At 34.7% G+C, this 19,681-nt stretch overlaps 2 protein-coding genes and 1 long non-coding RNA gene across 8 annotated transcripts in view; 1 reads left to right on the top strand and 2 right to left on the bottom strand.

Moving 5' to 3' along the window:
- The first annotated feature begins 645 nt into the window (after nucleotides 1–645).
- On the top strand, nucleotides 646–4,342 carry LOC106774937 (biotin carboxyl carrier protein of acetyl-CoA carboxylase, chloroplastic). The gene is made up of 7 exons (XM_014661967.2): nucleotides 646–843; nucleotides 1,674–1,706; nucleotides 1,852–2,021; nucleotides 2,282–2,591; nucleotides 2,733–2,804; nucleotides 3,822–3,887; nucleotides 3,986–4,342. Exons 1-7 carry the CDS (start codon nucleotides 685–687, stop codon nucleotides 4,007–4,009), a joined length of 834 nt encoding a protein of 277 aa, XP_014517453.1. The 5' UTR covers nucleotides 646–684; the 3' UTR covers nucleotides 4,010–4,342.
- LOC106774947 lies at nucleotides 689–7,593 on the bottom strand. 2 transcript variants are annotated; one of them, XR_001376786.2, is made up of 3 exons: nucleotides 7,311–7,589; nucleotides 7,127–7,199; nucleotides 689–823 (listed from the first exon to the last, which is right to left on the bottom strand). It is a non-coding gene; the product is annotated as an uncharacterized LOC106774947 (long non-coding RNA). The 2 variants fall into 2 exon arrangements; XR_001376785.2 differs by lacking the exon at nucleotides 689–823 and adding an exon at nucleotides 5,621–5,733 and having other exon boundaries at nucleotides 7,311–7,593.
- Nucleotides 7,594–8,348: 755 nt separating this feature from the next.
- The window catches only part of LOC106770121 (sister chromatid cohesion protein SCC2), an 18,039-nt gene continuing 6,706 nt past the window's right edge, over nucleotides 8,349–19,681 (bottom strand). Inside the window, exons 6-28 of one of the 5 annotated variants that reach the window (XM_014655949.2) lie at nucleotides 18,204–18,311; nucleotides 17,876–17,987; nucleotides 17,507–17,603; nucleotides 17,203–17,389; nucleotides 16,646–17,077; nucleotides 16,028–16,542; nucleotides 15,740–15,950; nucleotides 15,611–15,661; nucleotides 15,325–15,483; nucleotides 15,024–15,191; nucleotides 14,528–14,827; nucleotides 14,299–14,451; nucleotides 13,309–13,478; nucleotides 12,781–12,889; nucleotides 11,449–11,610; nucleotides 11,266–11,370; nucleotides 10,905–11,138; nucleotides 10,274–10,407; nucleotides 9,899–10,189; nucleotides 9,415–9,826; nucleotides 9,144–9,236; nucleotides 8,896–9,021; nucleotides 8,349–8,807 (exon numbers count right to left, since the gene is read on the bottom strand). In XM_014655949.2, coding sequence (XP_014511435.1) covers nucleotides 8,571–8,807; nucleotides 8,896–9,021; nucleotides 9,144–9,236; nucleotides 9,415–9,826; nucleotides 9,899–10,189; nucleotides 10,274–10,407; nucleotides 10,905–11,138; nucleotides 11,266–11,370; nucleotides 11,449–11,610; nucleotides 12,781–12,889; nucleotides 13,309–13,478; nucleotides 14,299–14,451; nucleotides 14,528–14,827; nucleotides 15,024–15,191; nucleotides 15,325–15,483; nucleotides 15,611–15,661; nucleotides 15,740–15,950; nucleotides 16,028–16,542; nucleotides 16,646–17,077; nucleotides 17,203–17,389; nucleotides 17,507–17,603; nucleotides 17,876–17,987; nucleotides 18,204–18,311 — 4,566 coding nt within the window. In that variant the 3' untranslated portion in view covers nucleotides 8,349–8,570. Of the gene's footprint in view, nucleotides 8,808–8,895; nucleotides 9,022–9,143; nucleotides 9,237–9,385; nucleotides 9,827–9,898; nucleotides 10,190–10,273; nucleotides 10,408–10,904; nucleotides 11,139–11,265; nucleotides 11,371–11,448; nucleotides 11,611–12,780; nucleotides 12,890–13,308; nucleotides 13,479–14,298; nucleotides 14,452–14,527; nucleotides 14,828–15,023; nucleotides 15,192–15,324; nucleotides 15,484–15,610; nucleotides 15,662–15,739; nucleotides 15,951–16,027; nucleotides 16,543–16,645; nucleotides 17,078–17,202; nucleotides 17,390–17,506; nucleotides 17,604–17,875; nucleotides 17,988–18,203; nucleotides 18,312–19,681 lie in introns of those variants that run through there. The other 4 variants (XM_022784844.1, XR_002669089.1, XM_014655956.2 and 1 more) reach the window with 4 other exon arrangements.

The following is a 19,681-nucleotide window of genomic DNA, read 5'->3' as shown; positions in this document are numbered from 1 at the left end:
TTGAACCTTAATGCCATAACATTAATAATTTATAAAAAACAATATTATTTTTTATTTTAGTTGTATCAAGTTACCATATTTCTCTAATATTATTTACTAAAATACCATATTTGTTTATTACATCATTATATTTGGTGGTGCAAGTTTTAGATAAGTATGTATACTCTTTGTTATAATGGTAAAGTCAAAACCTACAAAATCGGCCATAATAATAGCCAAAGCAGTGGCCATTGATCCGTGCACATGGAAGTTGTGACAAGCGTTGATCTTGTAGACGAAAACACCAACGTTGTTCCAACCAACTGCATCAAACATGTAAAAGCAGTGACTACGAGGAGACACTACATAGTTCATTGTTTGTTCCTCCAACAAGTTAGGTAAAACTGTGACACTTCGATGGTTACTGCACTTGCATCGTAATCATCGAACCTACATTTCTAAAATCTGAACCAAACCCAAGTGTTTCAAATCTCCTTTGTATTCTCCATCCACCCTCATTACACGTTTCTACCCTTTTCCTGTGTTCTCAGATTCATCACAAACACATCCTCTTCGGTCTCAACGGCTCTTGGCTTATATTTTCACCGACCCACATAGCCATTCTCACCATTCTTAGCAGATCACACACTCCTTTGGGAAGACAAGAAGGAAAGTCTGGTTTTTGGTTCGTGGGGTGGTTTCAAAATGGCCTCATTCTCGGTCCCATGCCCCAAGTGCCCTTCTACTTCTTTTTCCTCTCTGGGGTTGAAATCCCAACAGGTTCCCTTTCAAAGTGGGTTCAGCTTCAAGCCTTTTCTATCATTCAGTCCTTTGTCTGCTGAATCTGCATCATCTAGAATTCAGGTACGAGTTTTCACATCTATATATATCCATAAAAGAACGAGAGAGAGAGAGAGAGAGAGAGAGAGAGAGAGAGAGATAATTCTTTTGCCTGTGAATTTCTGTTTATTGAGCATGTAATGTTTTAAGGATGACACGTTATGCAATCGACAAAAGAAAAATAGTATTTCTTCTGTGATTGTGTTAATGTTTTGATCAATTGATTTTAGTTGTAAATGGAGAAATGATACCTTTATCAATGATTTAAGGATGACAAATTATGTAATCACAAGAAAAATATTTATTCTCTGGCTATTTTGCTCAATTGATTTATTTTAGTGATAACGATGTAACGGAAGCTTCATCACGGTACCTTCATCAATGATTTTCCTAAAATTTTCTGAATCAGCATATTGAATCTAGTATTGAGCATAAATGGTCTAAGTTAAGACAATAATCAGAAATATGTAACAACTTTTTGTTAGACACAATTTTGTTGTGGGTGATCAATGTTTTGAGAACAGTCTTTTCAGCAATATACGGTATTTTATATGTTGAAGCATGGTAAATATTAATAGTTTGTGATGCCTATTAATTTTTTTATTATTCTCACAATACTCATCTCATACTTGATTTTCCTACGTGGGAACTACACCGAAGTTTTTCAGCATGTTCTCACTTGTAGAAGCATTTTCATTGTTACTGATGTCTCTGAATGAAGCACAACTGCAACTAAAATGCATTCAAGTTGTTGTGCTTGTTATGTTAGCTGATCTGCCATTTGTTTTCAATGTGATTAAAATTGGAGAAATTATAACTAGTCAATTCATATTATTATTTGTTGTCTCTTGCAGTGTTCTAACAGGAAGCAATATTCTGTTCTGAAGGTCAGTTTACACTTAGCCTTTTGTTTTCTGTGTTATTAGTTCACATTGAGTTTTATTCTGAATGAAACTTCATCACCCTGTTCAAACGTGTCCTTGATTAGATTCAGAAAATTCACCATAAGTTACCCTGCTTTGCATACTGTAGGCTGCTAAAGTCGAAAATTCTAATTCTAATTCTGCCCCGGTAGCGGTCAAAGGACCTGATGTTGCTTCATCAAAAGAAAAAGAAGTGCCTAAGGGAAAACAGTCTGGTGGCACTATTGCAGATGAAGCTTCAGTTACTGCATTCATGTCTCAAGTTGCAGACCTTGTAAAGTAAGATTAAGTAGATTCATTTTGAATTCGGATAACACTGATGGACACTAATTTTGATGTTTAAGAACATATTAAAAATAATTTTAATGTACCAACATCACTGTATTTTTAATGCTCACAAGAGGATAGCACCAAAAAACCTAGCAGAGAATCTGAACTCCATTTTGCATACAATCTCCTATTCTTTTGTATTTATCATGTCTAATGCAAGTGTATGCCTTATTTTCCTCTATTTCATTTAATACCATTTCCATGGCTAGACTCGTTGATTCAAGAGATATTGTGGAACTTCAACTTAAGCAATCAGACTATGAGCTCATGATAAGAAAAAAGGAAGCAGTGCAGCCTCCACCAGTTGCAGCGCCAGTATCACCACCTCCTATATATGCCGCATTTCCACCACCACCGGTAGCACCAGCTGCTGCTCCTACTACCTCTCCCCCCCAGAAAGCACTGCCTGCATTGCCTTCCCCTGCAAAAGCAAGCTCATCTTCTCACCCACCACTGAAAAGTCCGATGGCAGGAACTTTCTACAGGAGTCCAGCACCTGGTGAACCTCCATTTGTCAAGGTTTGTAGACATACACATTTTAAAAGCCACTCTTTTTTCTCTTGAGGTGTCAATTTGCAAAGGAAAATTCATGAAACTGAGTATTACTTTGATTGCTAAGTTAATCAATGAAGAGATTAACTATTTCTGCTGTTGCTTCAGGTGGGTGATAAAGTGAAGAAAGGGCAGGTTATTTGCATTATTGAGGCTATGAAACTGATGAATGAAATTGAGGTATATTCATTTGTTTTCCTGTTTGTTCTAGTATATCATTACATTTTTTCTCTCACTGTGTTGTTTACTTTATGTTTTCCCATAGTACTGTACAGAAATCTTTGATACAAAAATCTGGCAGTTAATAAATCTACAAGCACAGACCTGGTTGAGCTTCTCAAATATGTTTCTGTTTTAGCTCTCTAGTCACAGTTAACTCATTAATCATTTGAAAAATCCTAATTATCCTAACTTAATGCCACAAAATTTATTTACATCATTTAAAAGGTTTTATTTAATATCATCAGACTTTTTTATGATTTTAGATACTCTTCTCTTTTCTTTAAACTAGAGAGGTCCTATTTAATAAATTCCAAACATTCATTACTTTTATTACTCAATCTATCATCGAAACAAAAACCGACTAAAACTATGAAAAAAGAATGGAAAACATGCTTGTCTGGTTTACTAGCTTTTTTATTTTATTTTAATCGTATTAAGATTTAGTGAAGACTGTTCTTAACAGTAAACAGAACAGAATTCAAATCTCTTATAAAAAGAGTCTTTTAAAACCTTTAAAATCCTAATGCAATACACCCTGCATACATTACACTAGGAGTGGTATGAAGGAATTTGGATTCTCTGCCATGTTTTCTGTGCTGTTCCTCTGCTGAGTCTTTAAAATACATTGGTTTGCATTAATTTTGATATTTTAAAATATATTAAACTCTTTTCATATATTAAAATCAGTATATTTTGAAAGCACACCAGAGGAACAATAACAACAGGCTAACAGAAAATCTGGATTAGGATATAAGTAAACTATGTGGCAGTGGAGAAATTAGTAAAGTAATACAATGGAAGAGTCATTCCAGAGTGTTTTGTTATGAACATTTCTCAACATGGAGGAAACATGACCCTCTAAGGGCCTATTGAATTCACATTTTGCTAATATAACGATTCTCCTTCAGAAACAGTTTCTATTAGCCAGAAACGAAATCCTCTAATTTATTGGTTATTTTCATTACATGGTGGCAGGCTGATCAGTCAGGAACAATAGCTGAAATATTGATTGAGGATAGCAAACCAGTCAGTTTAGAAACGGTATTCTCTCTCTACATCTGTGTGTGTGCACACATGCATGTTTGTCTAGAAACTACATGCTTCATTGCTCTAACTGATATACTTTGTTTTCCATGCAGCCCCTTTTTGTAATAGTTCCATGAGCACTTGAACCTTGCTTCAAAGATGGTGTGAAATCTCCATTGTTGGATATCATGGTATTGGATGAATTAGATTTTCTGTTCAGAAATTTCTTCAGTGACAATGTTTCTCTATTGAGAAATCTTTACTACCTTCTTTATACCCCACCCATTATTAAGATATTTTAGGCATAAAAGCTCCATCATATCAGTATGAATATTGGATATTCCATTTTTAGCAGTATTTATGTTTTCTTTTTTCTGCTTTCTGATGACACCCTCTTGTTGTATGAACCTGCTGGTTGGATGTTGGGTTATTCTAGTAATTTGTTATACATTTTCTGTTGGCCACAAATATGATTTATGTTCAAAGACTCCTTCTTCCTACAATTCCCATAAAAGTGTTTTAAGCGTATCTACAAGGATCTTATAAGCTTTTCTTATGAAATTTTATTTTTCTCTAATTGGATTCCACCATACCATATCATTTTAAGAGACCCTTTTGCAAGTTTTGCTTCAACAGCAAGATTTTATATGACATACATTTTATAGTTCTTTTGGGTATCAATTGAATTATATAATTAAACATTTCTTATTCTTAACACTTAGGTCTTTATAATATTCATGTTTTAAAAATAAGATTTTCACTATGCCATGTCTTTCTTTTTAAAAAAGACATTCTGTGTGTTTCAACTCCAAAAGCAAGTTTGAACAGTGATACAGAAGCATTTTTTATTTTTAAACATGTAAGTAATATTTATAATTTCTTTGTATCTCTTTTCTATAATATTAATACAATACTCATTTTATTTTTTCTCAACCACGTGTCGTTTGAGTATCATTTAGTATGAGGTGTTTATCTGTTATTCCTCAGCAAGTTTATATTGTTCAGGAATACATTTTCCAAAATATATATACTAGTTGCATTCGACATTTGGTAATATGAAAAGTTCACACTTTATTTTTAACGGAGGAAGAAAATTACGAAGTCTTGCCGCCTGTGTTCAGAACAGTTCATTAACAGAAATGTAGATATTCTTCAAGCTGCAATATTTGTAACGTGATTTTGGACCTTCCTTTCATACTTATAACTTTTATTTGAGAATAATCAATTTATTTCAAAAGTGCCTCATTTCTAGGGGCACTATTAAAAATGAAGCTTTATCTTCAAATTTATTTTCATAAAAGGTTAAATACAAATTGATTGAATTTGATATGTTCATTTTTAAGGATGGATTTGAGAGAGAGAGGGAATGAATGAGTATGAAGAGATTGTGGTGTTTATTTTGAAAGATGGAAAAAAGAAAGTTAATAGATTTAAAAGAAAAGTTTGTAAAAGATTTTATAGGTGTGATAGATAAAGAAAAAGGATTTTAATAGATAAAACTAAAAGATTATACATTTATCCTTATAGTTTAAAGTAATATAAAAAAAAACATTTTGAGTTAAAATTAATTTAAAAACAGATGTTGATGATTAGTACCTACAAACTAATACACACAAAGGGCGTTAAAAAAATAGATTTTAAGGGGGAGAATTAGTTTCTTCCTAACTAGAACTGATCCCTAAGGTTTTAGAATCAATTTCACTCGTGCTAGAATCAATTCCCTGACATGCAAAATCAATTCACTCACGAGAACAGATTCCTTTGCTATCACAAACCACCCATTATCGGTTCTCGCATATACATACAGAACCGATTCAGACTAGGGAGCTTCTTTCTTCACCTCCTTGTTTTCTCCCTGCACCTTCAAATTGACATGTTTATTAGAGATAACAACGAGTCGGGTCATATACGGATAATACTTACCTGTTACTTGATCCACAAAAATAAAAAAATCCATTTACTATCCATCCATTGTGTATCATTTCAATTTAACAATTGGTACCAAAGCTAGTTAATTGAGTATTAGTCGACTAAAGATCTTGTATGGCCAATATATATCAAAGTTTTGTTGAAGGGGCTTCCATAAAAAACCACCTATGTTTGTTGGAGAAAATTACCTATTTTGGAAAATTAGAATGAAAATTTTCTTGGAATCAATGGACAAAGATGTATGGGATGCTATTGTTAATAGACCTTTTCAACCTACAAAGATTGAGAATGGAAAAACTATGCCTAATGAATTTTCACAATAGACACCTGATGAAAATAAAAGAGCACATTATGATGTAAGGGTCAAAAATATATTTTCCTCTTCATTAACCCTTGATGAATTCTATAGAGTTTTTGTTTGTGAAAAAGTCAAGGAAATGTGAGATGTTCTTGAGGTCACACATGAAGGTACATATGAAGTTAAAAGGGTTAGAAAGAATATTTTGAATACTAAGATTAAACAGAATGCTAGTATAAGACTGAGTGCTAACACTAGCATAACTGCTAATATAAGACCAAGTACTAACACTAGCATAATTGTCAGTATAAGACCGAGCACTAACACTAACACCAGTGTTAGCATAAGACCGAACACTAATACTAAACTAAATGCTAGTAGTATAAGACCAAGCACTATTAAGAAACCACCCTTCTAAGACCGAATGATCATGAACTGGTAGGACTCCAAGGAGACCGAACCCAGTTAATGACCAATCATAGAACAAGATCAAGCGGTCAACAGTAAGCGCTCGACGTTCTGTATAGTTCTGTATATGGAGAATTATGAATAACGCCCAACTGATCGAAACAAGATATTTTTCTTAACTTCTAATCTTCCAAACATGATTCCTACACCAATTCAAACCTATCTAAGGGTGCCTAAACATTTCTAACCTTCCTTTACGAAATTTCACACCAAAACTCACCCAGAAATATGTATAAAACTCAATTCCATAATCCAAAATCAGATTTACCACTTTTATACATTTTTGGCCAACTTAATGGTTCTAACAGGTCACAATACACTTGTTCAAACTCACCTTACTGTCAGAACTCACTCCCAACCTTAAACTCTCATTTTCACCCTCTCCCTTTCTCAAATTGACACTGACCGAACACTTTTTCTACATAATCCTCCCCAATTCCAGTTCACAGAGTTTGGTCCTCACATTCAATTGAAAGCAAAATTTCAACATGCATTTCAATCAATCATACAATTCATTTTAAACATATCAATACAAGTTAAATTATTTAGCTTCCCTTACCTTAAAATAGTTGGACCAAAGGAAAACCTTTGTTGAATTGGCTATCCCACAAGCACAAACACAGCCTACAAATCTTTGGATTGGTGAGAAAACACTATCCACCGAACCAAAACTAAGAAAAGGACACACAACTTGCATGCAACTGAAACGTGCAAAAAACACCAAGGCAAGAAAAACCACTTACCAATGATTAAACCAGGAACTGAGAAAAGATTCAACAGCTCCAAACTGCAGAAACACTCAAATTTGAACTGTTGAGAGAACAAAACGGCTTGAATAAGTGGAATTCTAAAGAAAATTTGTAGAGAGAAGCAGGAGAAAATAAAACTCAGAAGTTTGGAGAGAAGAGTTGCATGGAGAGAGTGGCACTAAATTTTAAAACTTTTGTTTATATTCCACCGTCAAAACCGATCGACCCTCTCAGCTGCATACACATGTCTTCTTCCACTTTATCTGAATTTCACAGTCTTTACACACCTCATATTTATTGCTTTCAAAAACTTTTTATTATTTTTCATAATATTTTACAAATTAGTTAATTCAAAATAACTTATATAAAACTATATTATAAATTAAAAAATTTGAAAAATTCATATTAAATAGAAAGAATTATATTCTAAATTATATATTAAACATTTTCAAATTACATAATCAAAAATATTTTTCCTGATGTAATTTGAAATTATATTTTGAATTGCTTAATCTGAAATATAATTGTAAGATATATACACAACATTTCCAAATTACATAATTAAAAATACTTTTTCAGATGAAATTTGAAATTATATTTTGGATTGCTTAATCTGAAATATAATTCTAAAATATATACACCATATATGTTTTTAATTACATAACTTAAAGTATAATTTTAAATTAATCATGAGATCTTAATACTGAAACACTTTGATATTTTTTGTACAGTGAGTGATGGACAAAGGTGGCGTGGTGAAAGAAATTGCATCCATCCAAAATGGAAACTATAAAATAGCTGCATCATCATAGAACGATTTTCCACTTGCGTCATTATTAGACGTTTGATTAGAGAAGGAGCTAAAAATAGGGAAGACAGATTTGGTAGAGATTATTTAGTAGAAAACACCTTAAAAAACGAGTACTGAGGATAACTTCTTAAATGTTAGTAATTTTGTGAAAGGTGACTTAATTGGTAGCAAAGCAAGGTTTATTGTTTGTAAAAGCAGAAAAGCAAGAAAATTAGATAAGGTGAATCAACAAAAGAATGCAGGCACTATATTATAATGGAAATTACAGAAGGAAACAGACAAAAATCATAGTAGTGAAAGGACAAGGTGTATTCCATGTCCATACTTTTAACCTAAAATCTGTTTCCTTAACCCCTATGCTGTAGGCTCTCATCCTATTCTGTACTTTTTTTTCTTCCTATTTAATGTACAAGTTAGCCTATCTATCATGTAATTACATCAAATCAATATTGCCTAGAGCTTCTAAGGCTACTCCTGCGGCTGCCGCCAAATGTTATATTGCGCATCGAACTTCCACCGCCATAATCTTCATCATCTTCCTCATTGTAGTTCCCACTTGACACATGTACAGCTTTCCGAGCTTGAACTTTCCTTGGAGTAGTTGTAGGTCTCTTACGTTTTATATTTGCAGTGTAGTGTGAATAATCAACAGTGTCTTCTCTCAAAGCATGCTTAAATTCCTGGTGCAACAAATGAGAAACAATGGCTAAAGACCACTAAAGCTCACAAGGGTATGAAAGACAAATACATTCTCACAACATATAGTACCTGATATCTCGGTACTAATTCTTGCGGAGTCGTAGGCAAACTGAATTGGGATTCACCTAAACTAAAGGCTATATTCTGTCTGGAGATAACCTCTCCAGGTTTTGGTTGTTCAGTAGGAGAATATGCCTGAACAAGTGGGAGCATATTTCAGAGGGAGAAGTTAGTTTTGTACCCATAATATCCTAGTCAAGGATGAACAACATTTAACTGTTGCGTAAGTGATGATGAGATGCACTGCATAATTTTACCTGACAACGGGCATCGTCGAGACTATACATGATTTTTAGGTGTCTCTTAAGCTTTAAAAGAAGCTGCAATGCAATTGCTGATAAACAGTCGGCCTGCACAATCACATGTAACAAAATGAGCACACATACGCATATTCTAATGTTTAGGCCGTATTCTGAAAACATTTGACTTTCTTATTTTGAGCAGGGGTTTCCATTGGCAAAACTTTAAAACATTTTTCCTCAAACAAATCATTACTGACCAAATTGATGACCGTGGGTTCCAGAATACCTGAACTTTCTCTAGATCATCTTTTGAGAAGTTAAAATCTGTGTAACCCGCAGCATGCGGCTTTGTTTCAGGGCTACCCGTATGAGAATAATCTACCTGCTGGTGATTAGATCCATTCAAATCCAGGGATCTCAAGTCGTTGGAATTGAGATGAGCATATATATTTTGTTGAATTGATCCATTCAAATCCACTGACATTGCTTGGATTGTAACAGTAGACTCCTCTGGCGCCTGTTGATGCATTCCATTTCCATAAGGTGTACCGTGATTTGAAATGCTTGAAGTCCAGGCTTTAAAATTCGCTTCTAGCAGTCCGGCCCTCACTTGAACTATTCGATTGATGGCATAGATTAAATAAAGGGGTTCATCGGGTGAAATGAATGGCAGCAATGCTAGGACTTCCGTGCAGTATCTGTGGAAAAAACTAAAAGGTCATCTAAGAACCCATATAAAGAAACAAAAAATAGCAACAGACGGTACTTACGTTAAAAAAGCAATTACTAATTTATTCCATCTTGGATTATCAAATTTCCTCACAATTGAGGACAAAAATTTGTTCCTTGAAACCCGGTTCCCTCGGATGAGCTTGTATATTCGAGAAACCCCAAGTTTAGCTTGAGCAAGCAGCCCAGCCTCAGGCTTCCCTTTTCCAGAAATAGGCATCTTAGATTGGATCTTAGTGTCAACATTTTCAGAACCACCACAGATAGATTGCATAAACATAAATGACATTTGAAGTCCATCACCCAAGCGGCTTTCAAAAAATGCAGGATACCTGAAAAGATTCTTTAACTAGCTTAGCTAATAAAGCCCAATGTAACATGTAGTCCATCACCACAACAATACATAAGAGATATACTTTTCATTCATGTTCATCAGGAGATGATGAGCCAACTTTGAATTTGACTCCAGAGGATCTGTTTCAAGTGCTATTAGGTACGGAACACAGGTGATTGGATGAACAAGACCTTGACGCAGCACAATTTCAACAATCTGCATTATTAACAAATCTCTTATTTTATATGTAAGAGTAAAGGAAAACTAGACCATTTTAACAGGAATGCTTCAGTCCTGATTGTATTGCAACATATTCAAATGAAACTTGGACCACGGCAATTGCTTTCAGAGAATGTTCATTGGAAGTCATTGCTATCCGTTCGCAAAGCTAGACTGTGCTAATAAAAAGAGGCACTTAATGTTCCAAAGAAAATAAGCTTCAAAACAATAGATAATTTAGACCATAGTCCTAGAGACTGATAACTAGCACTTGCAAGATTCACTTTTAAACTCCTCTGAAAAGCATCTACCTAATTTACTCCTATCCTTTACCTCACCCCATTAATCCAAAAGATTTGGAAGAATTTAAACAGTAGTAAATACAATACACACACATGCATATGTTTATTAACTGTTTCCAAAGAAGAGATTTAATTTTCGATAACATTTGGATTGAGTAGTGAATCTGAACCGATATAGAAGCTAGATCTGACCTTCAGGGCTGATTGACGAACTTGTTCATTGAAATCCAAACATCTGCCCAAAATATTATCCCAATATAACTGAACTATACCCCCACATATGTTTGTATCACCTGCACCAGCAGCAACAGGTACACTCTGTCCAGCTCCTACTGTGTAACCAGCAACGTTATCATCATCTTTATCAGTTCCCATTTGGCTTTCAGCATCCAGAAGATACTCGTACATGTTTTGTAATCCTTGAATCTGATTTACAGCAACAGTTTTAGTATATACCAAAGTATAAGTACACATATATCAGGGAAAATAATGTTTCCTCCAGTATTTTTCCTCCAGTATCAGGGAAAATATCAGCAAAAGTTTTAGTATATACCTTAAGGCGAGTATCAGCAGCAGAGGATAATGTTTCCTCCAGTATTTTTCCAACATAACTTTCCAACATATATTCTGGCCTAGCAATTAAAACAAACCCAAGTGCCTACAAGAGTTACAATAAAACATCAATACACTTCAAAATTAAACTGGGATAAGAACAAAGTTAACAAGTAAATCATACCTGCAAAGATCTAACTTTGACAACAAAATCCTCTGCAGACAGATGCTTAATAAACAGTCTGACACTGCTTCCAAAATCAACAAGTTTATTACCAGAGTTTGCTAACAATCGATTACCATAACGGATCAGTAACCCAAGACAAAAGAGAGATCGTCCAACTTTCTGTAAATAGCATGGAACAATAATTTTTATTTTAAATCCCATTCTAAAATAAAGCATTCATCATCGAGTTAAATATAAGTATAAAAACTACATAAAAAAATACATTGCGAGTTTCTTGTTCATAACCACAATTCTATACACGAGCTATAATCTACAAGAAATAACAGCCTCCCTTGACACTAATTAAGTTGCCACTTGTCAGATGAATGGTCCACATAACAGGAAGAATACATAATATATAAACTACATCATGCATCTTTTAGCATGAGCCTACCACTTTTTTAGAAGATAATAATTAAATGCTGAAATCAAATCCATTTTATGTACATAAAAAAAGTACCAACCTCACTCTCAACCCAAAAAGCATGCCCCTTCCCCAAAAAGGAAATGTTAGAAATGAGCAAACTCAAGCCCAAAAGTTAGCTGAAGGTGAGAGGATAGGTCCTGAGGAGTTATAAAGCACCAATACTTCCATTTGTTTCATGTCTTCGTATCTAATACATATCTGATCACAATATTCTGATACTTCACCGATATATTTTGATGAAGTATCCAAACTCATGAAGCACAAATACTTATATAATGACAATGATTTTTTATTTTGTTATTTTGGAAAGGTAATTTCAATTTAGATCCGCACAATTGCAATTATATATTTATCATGCTTTAAGAACTTCTATACATTCTTAACTCTGTGTGTGTGTGTCACATATAGCATGCGCTTATAAGTGTATCACCTAGTAGGATATGCATCGCACCGTATCCCATGCATGTATCATATTCGTGTACTACTTAGGAGTATTTTAACCATACTCCAAGCCTATGTGGAACAATTTAACACTGCTTTCAAGCCCAAAAGTGGACTTTTGGAGTGTAAGGTTTCTAAGACCAGACATTGACTAGTGACCCATGTCAAGACTGGGTAGGCTCTTACCATGCACCGATTCCACCCTTTCCCCCCTCTTAAGTTTTGTCAGGAGAACATTTGCCCTACCTAGCCGTGAAACACATAAATAAGGAAAAAAAATAAAAACAATGCTACAGAATGATTTCCAAATACAATTTCATATTTTCTGAAAGTTGATAAACATTGCTAAGAATTGGAGGAAAGCTCCAATATTAGATACACTATATCAAAAGACAAATTTTAATATGAATCTTTCAATAAACCTGTTTGTTATCAACAGCCTGAGTATCCAAACATCTGAAGAAGAACTGAACAAGTTGTTCAACTACAACAGCCCCCTTTCCAGACATTTTACTCGCAGAGCAGAGGCACCTGATAAAGAAAAAGTAATAAGATCAATATATAGATGAAAGGGCAAGTAAATTCCCTTCTGTTAAAGGAAAGAAAAACAAATTTTCTACAATTCCAAAAAGTAACATACTATAATTGCAAATTAAAACATTACGTGTAGTTCAAGGATTTCAGAAAATTTTCACAAAATAAAGTCAGAAATTGCTGAAAGTCACATGTTTTCGCAATGGTATTTAGGAATTAACATAAGAAAAAAATCTTCAGATATTCTCACATCAAGCTTCACAAACTTATTTAGCAACTATAAACTATTATCCATCAAGAAAAATCAGAGAACTCCACATCACGTGAATCTATCAGCCGGTCAATTGCATGATAAGGCAGAAAATAAGTAAACGATAGAGCTAACTGAGGAAAACAATGGTAAGAATTGAAGGTACTTGATACAGGCATGGACGACCGTCAAGAAAGAATGCCGGACAATCATTTGTTTTAAATCTTGCTCAAGTTCCCCAACAATAATTGGAGGCAACTTCCCAAGCATGGGCAGCACAGAATCAATTATGAATAGTATACTCTCAAGCAGCTGCGCAACCATACGATTGTCAACCTGAAAAAAAGATATGGAGCATTTTTGTCATTTTCAGATTTTACTTGTAGGCTAACAAATGAAAACAAACTAGAAAAATATAATGAAATACCATAGACCAAAAGCTACAAGAGGAGTAATAAAAAGATCAAGACCAAAACCAAAACAAAGTGAGGAAGAGAATTTTGCTTATAAGAGGATAGTCTTTAAGTGTATCTCAATCCCACAAAACTATTTTGTAAAATAAGGTTTGCAATCACTTATATACTATGATATGGACATTTCTCTAGTAGATGTAGAATCTCCAACATATTCCAATTCTTTTCTTGATAACAAGTCCATATACAGGACTAACTGCGGCATTGGTCACACTATAAAAGACCTTTTAGAGGCACATAAAGGTCCACCCACAGACCAAGGTCATAAAGTTCTACATGAGATCCTTAAATCATCATGGCATGCTCACTTATCAACTAACCTAACTCTTTTAAGCTCTTTCAGCATAATTGCAGCTCTCATACTATTTTATGCCTCCTTATCCATACCTAGATACTATGAATACCCAGCTCCCATGGTTTACTTCGGTGAATTGTTGGATTTCATAGTTGGTGGTACTGCACAATACAAGCATCTATTATCTTCTATCTTCTAATCTACTGGTACAATTTTATCAAATATACATTTTAGCCCCATAGCTCACCCAAAGTTCAAAATAACCACCTAAATATGGATGACATAGCATAGCTGAAAATTACCTCCAGTACATCAATGATACTAATTAAACCAATAAAAGAGGAACATTGCACAATTCACAATAACACCAGAGCAGGTCAATATATACCTGAGTCTTCAGATATGGTTGCAATGTAACAACAAATTGGGAAGGGTTTGAAGCTGGTGCACAGAGAGTAGGGTCCACAAGACAAAATGCATGCAGAAGCAACACATATGGAAGTGCACGCACTTCAACTTCATCACTGTTCATTTCCTCAACCTGATAATGAACAAAAACTGTCATGTTAACATCAAAGGAGCCAAACGTAATGGCATAACCAAAAATACTACCACACCTGCAACATCTTCTCCAGCAAGCATTTGCACATTAACTCACACCGCTTACGTACTGTAGCAAGAGACACCGGACTGATCCCCGTGGCTTTTGCAGACTGAGGCAAAAAATCAAGTGCCAAATTGCGCTTTATTACAGTTACAAGAAGTTGATTATTGGGCATTCCTCTTAACATTTGAACAATTTGCTCTGTTTTCTTAACTATCTCAAGTGGAACAGTACTACCATCCCCAAAGCTATGAGTTTGTGGAGCATGAGGCTCCTCAAACCAGAATTCACTGAAAGTTTTGCAAACAAGGTCCTGCAAAACCAAAGCATAGCAAGCAGAACATCTTAATATAATGTGAGTGAGACCATTGACAAAAGAATTAACAAACAGTTCCCAGGCTTAACATCAAATAAGTACACACTCATAACCAATGACTAGTACTTAAGTTGAAGAGTACAAATGAAACGCATAAACATTACATATGTTTGGAAGAAAAAATTTAAAATACCTGGATGCTAGCTTCATCATCACTAACACGTGTAATTATCTCTGTGCAAGCTCTTGTAAATCCAGAGAAGTTAGCATCTGAAGTGCACATATCTCTAATGATTTTTATAGCTCGTTTTCGAACACTTACACCAGTATCTTTTATTCTCTCAGCAATCTTCTCAAAATACTACAAAATACAATTGAGAAAAATGTTTTAACAATTCATCATGGAGAGTCTCTTCTCCATACCAGTTATGTTTACAAAAGACAGGACCAGTTTTCTTATTGACAACAAAGGAAAGATCCAGTGACCCACACACCTTAAAACCCACATCAGGATGTGAAGCAATATGCCTACCAACAAGTTCCAATGCTGCTTCTCTAACAGATATTGCAGAATCACAGAACCTTCCCTCAACAGCAGACTGCACACGGTTATCTCCCAATACCTCTGGATCAGCCTCTACAATGATGCTAACCTGCTCATTATATTACTTGTATTAAATGAAAATCAGAGGAGATTACTTTGGTACCAAGAAACTATTATAAGCATCCCGTTTTCACTGGAAAGCAGAAAACTTAAAAAAAAAAATATTCTAAACTTACTGCTTTTAAAGCCTTAGCCCTAATAACTGGAGAGTTCTCCCTCAAGCTTGCCTGCACACATCACAAAAAAGATTAGCAAAGAACAATTTTTAAACAAATTGTGGAAAGAAAGGATGAATATCAACAGACCAGAAGCGTGTGAAGAATTTTATCAAACCCTCGGCAAAATGAACTGTTTTGGCCCAAAGCTAAAGTAATCTTCTTGATTGAATCCCTTGTCAGCATAGAAGATACAGCGCCAGAATCCCGTACTATGATTTTTGATTTCATTCTTGCAATGTAATAAATGGACTTCTGCTGAAAATTGGAATCATCTTTGTACCACAGGCAGAGATAAAACCTGCACATTTACACAAGCATTACCTTCGCATATATATAACTAAAATGTCAATTAGAAGATCTGTCGCAAGTACTAACCAGCAAATGAAAAGATGCAGATCATCAGGAGAGGTGACATCTTGTAGGTAATTCAAAAGTAACTGTTGAACAATGTCCTGCGTAGAAACTTCAGAATCCTTTGACGCTTTTGAATTCTTTTTCACATTATTCTTGTGCTGTGAATTGCAACATGATTGTAATACAAGTAGTTGCTTATGACAGATGCATGTCTGGCAGGACCAGTTTCGGCTGGAAATTTCATGTTCTTTAATGCCCAGGCAATCAGCATGAAAAAGCCTCTGGCAACCATGACATGTAAACAGGTTTTCAACCCTTCCCCCTAAACAGACACAACATATATCTTTTGATTGATGCTCAGCATGAGCATCAGGACTAAGGAAATCCTGAAGTATCCATAACTTCTCCTGGCTACAAACCAAAGCATCACGCTTCAACCTTGCAGCAATTGTACCAAGAATATCAATTGCCATGGTACGTGCAGAGACATCCTTAGATTTTGGCCCAGCATTCTGAAGTAGCAGAACACAGAGAACCTGCAACAACTCTCAAGGAAAACAAATTTAATGCAACTACCAAAATAATAAGTATACAAATAATATGCAGATCCAAGCAAGAACACACCCACACATGATCTACCTCGAGAATAGTAGCTGAAGCAGGATATTCAGGTAAATTTAGAGTCGTCAGTAAATCTGTAACAAGATTCTCTATTATGGATTTCAACTCAGAAGCATCCTGAGTCTTTACACTTGCAAAGCGTTGAAGTACACGACTCCAAAACAGACAGCAGGCTTCTGTAACTGCCTCGTGGGATTTAATTGGAGTACTAGCATCAACAGAGGCTTCTAATACAGAATTACCATTGGATGCTTTTCTTAAAGCATCAGGCAGGTTAGCACTACAATGAATCAACTGAATCAGCAAAGCAGTAACCATTTGGATCTGCCTTGGCTCTTCCTCACGAACATGATAAGACCTTAAAGCTCGTTTCGAATAAGGTAATTTCCATAGAAGCTGAACCATTTCATCTATCACATAAATGCGATGCTGTACATACAAATAGAATATCTGCGCCACCATATAGGAAAAACAAATTATACAAGAGCATATGCTCAAAATTATGAAAGAACACGAGAACCACCATATGTGCATGAAAGATAACAATCAGAGCTGTAAAAGAGAAGTATCAGTACCGCACTGAGTAAACTGATTGCCTTCAGTTGCAAAAGCTGGATATTATCAACCAAAAATGTTGTAATACTTGTTTTTACAAGTTGTAGAATGCAACTATCTGATAACCTCTCTATTAACAATAAATCTTTGAGTAGCCCAAGAACAGTGCATAATTTCTGAAGGATAGTATTCACAGCAGTAGAGACCCTAATAAAGCAAGGACCCGTAAGAAAATAATTTGGACAAGAATAATACTAACTATAACTATAGATGCAAAAGAAAACCAACATAAAGGATATATGAAGTGAACAAAAATAACCAGACCTGCTTGTTGCCGATTTCTTCAACTTCAAAGTCTTGTTAGTGCGTCGTTTCTTGCTGGCTGAACCAAATTCAGCATCATTTTCTTCATAATCATCTACTGGAAAAAAATATATATAGATATTAGGAGTTTGAAAACCAGAGGAATTATCTCCCTCCATTTCAAGGTCCCCCAATAGGCCCTTTTATACACTTTGTGTGAACTCTGCCATCCCATGTTGTCCATCCGAGAAATTGAAATCCAACTTTAAGTACCAACAATTAAAGTCAGATACCATTTAAAAGAAAAGTCACTTCCAGTAGCGTCTTCATTCTCCAAAACACAAAATTAAGATATATGTTTAATTAACCACTTAAACTGGTAGGGCTAACCTTCAAATCCAGTGTTTTCACCAGGTCTATGCAAGGCGCGATACGATGGGTCACATGCACACATAACATCCATTATCTGACGCCTAGAAAACTCCAGAATTCTCTCGATTATCTGGCATGGATAAATTACTTTTAGACGTTATAGATTATAGTTTAAAACAAAAATGAAAGCTAAATAAATCAAATCATTGATTTCACACATAGACAAAATACTTTCTCCAGCTGAAGGAGCTTTTTCTTTGTAAATACCAGTTTTTCCAGTCCAATAAAATTCCTGTTATTCATAGTAGTAATATTTGCTTGAAACTAGCATAAAAAAAGAAAATACCTCTTCTTTATAAAGTTGCTTTGGCATATCAGAATGAGCCATCACTGCTAATGCAGCATGAATGGACTCCAATGCAATAAAAACAGATGAAACTAATTCTGAATCTGACTGAAAGAAAGATCAAAAGCAAAAAAAAAGTCATTAATATAAATTCAATACATAAATTATGATTAAAAAACAGCCTACAACATAAGCATTAACAAAATAATGTGTTCAACTACATGAGCCAAACAATACTGTTGGGATATATCAAAAGACGAGTTTTAATTAAATCCATTCAGTATATATAGCAAGGTCCTTTCTAACGGTTTCTCTAACTGTTGCATTTGATTATCCTGACCAGAGAATATAGAATAAAAATAGCTTAAAATATAAAGATTCTAGGCTTAAACATTATGAATAGTTTGTTCATGAATTGGACTAGTAATGACAAGGCAACCAAGACACGTGTAAATCAGAAATCATTCTAGCAAATGAGCATGCCTAGTAACCTAAGCATTAAAGATCTCACATCAATTAAATATGATCAAATTGTAGTAATAAGTGAGTACAAACCTCACTTTTCAAGTTAATTTTATGAGGTTGAATTAAATCTGAAACGTACTTATTAGATGGAATCAAATTCAAGGTCTCGAGTTTGATTCTTAATACAGAAATTTCTAAGGAGAGATAGTTGCAAGCCGCATCAATTATTTCATAAAAAAAGTCAAGTTGTTGAAGTCACAACTAAAGAGGTTTAATTCCTAGAGAGGTGATTGTTGCAAGAGACATCAATTGTCACGTGGCAGAAGCCAAGTAGGCCAACTCACAATTGAGTCATGACATTTGGGATACTACACTCTTAAGTAAAAAAAGTTGTATCTTGAATATAAATTATAGCTTTTGGTCTAATAGTAAGCACTCAATCCAACAATTTAAGCGCTCTATCCATCAATTTCTATAAGAGTTCTTGATATTGGATGCTTTGTTTCCGCTGCCATGTAAACAACCACCATTGTTGTTGGCCACTACTTTGCCACTATTTACTATCACCTCCCTTTGAGGTTTGTGATGGTCCAAAATGGTGTGTCTCAAACAATTACAATAATAGCAAGTGCATCGGCAAAAGGTCACCACACACCACCGCTAAAATCTACACATGTAGCCTACACACTTAGCTCCGACAAGGATTGAACTAGCAACATTTGACTCATAAGAGCAAATGCCAAGCGTGAAATTCGTTTTTGTGGGTCCTAATGATCTTTGGACATGAAATTCTCCAACACATGCCTATCTTGACAATAGAAAGTGGGTCTTCAACATTTTATGTTTTTTGTCATACAAAAAATTTAAATAACTCAATAACGTTTTTCTCTTCTCAATGTGTATTTCAAGACATTACACTTGAATAAATAAAATGGACAAAATTCAGTGTCTTCAACTTACAATGTTTCACCTTTTATTGATGTGTGTGTATACATATACATATATACACACAC

Source organism: Vigna radiata, chromosome 1 (genome assembly GCF_000741045.1).
Source record: "Vigna radiata var. radiata cultivar VC1973A chromosome 1, Vradiata_ver6, whole genome shotgun sequence".
NCBI classification, from domain to species: Eukaryota; Viridiplantae; Streptophyta; class Magnoliopsida; order Fabales; family Fabaceae; genus Vigna; species Vigna radiata.
This window is presented reverse-complemented; position numbering and strand designations above follow the sequence as displayed.

Excerpts from the sequence above, each read along its gene's own strand:
- LOC106774937 (XM_014661967.2), top strand. The coding sequence starts at position 685 with ATGGCCTCATTCTCGGTCCCATGCCCCAAGTGCCCTTCTACTTCTTTT. Across the intron at positions 2,022-2,281 it reads CAAGTTGCAGACCTTGTAAA|ACTCGTTGATTCAAGAGATA; the intron begins GTAAGATTAAGT and ends TTCCATGGCTAG. Across the intron at positions 2,592-2,732 it reads GTGAACCTCCATTTGTCAAG|GTGGGTGATAAAGTGAAGAA; the intron begins GTTTGTAGACAT and ends CTGTTGCTTCAG.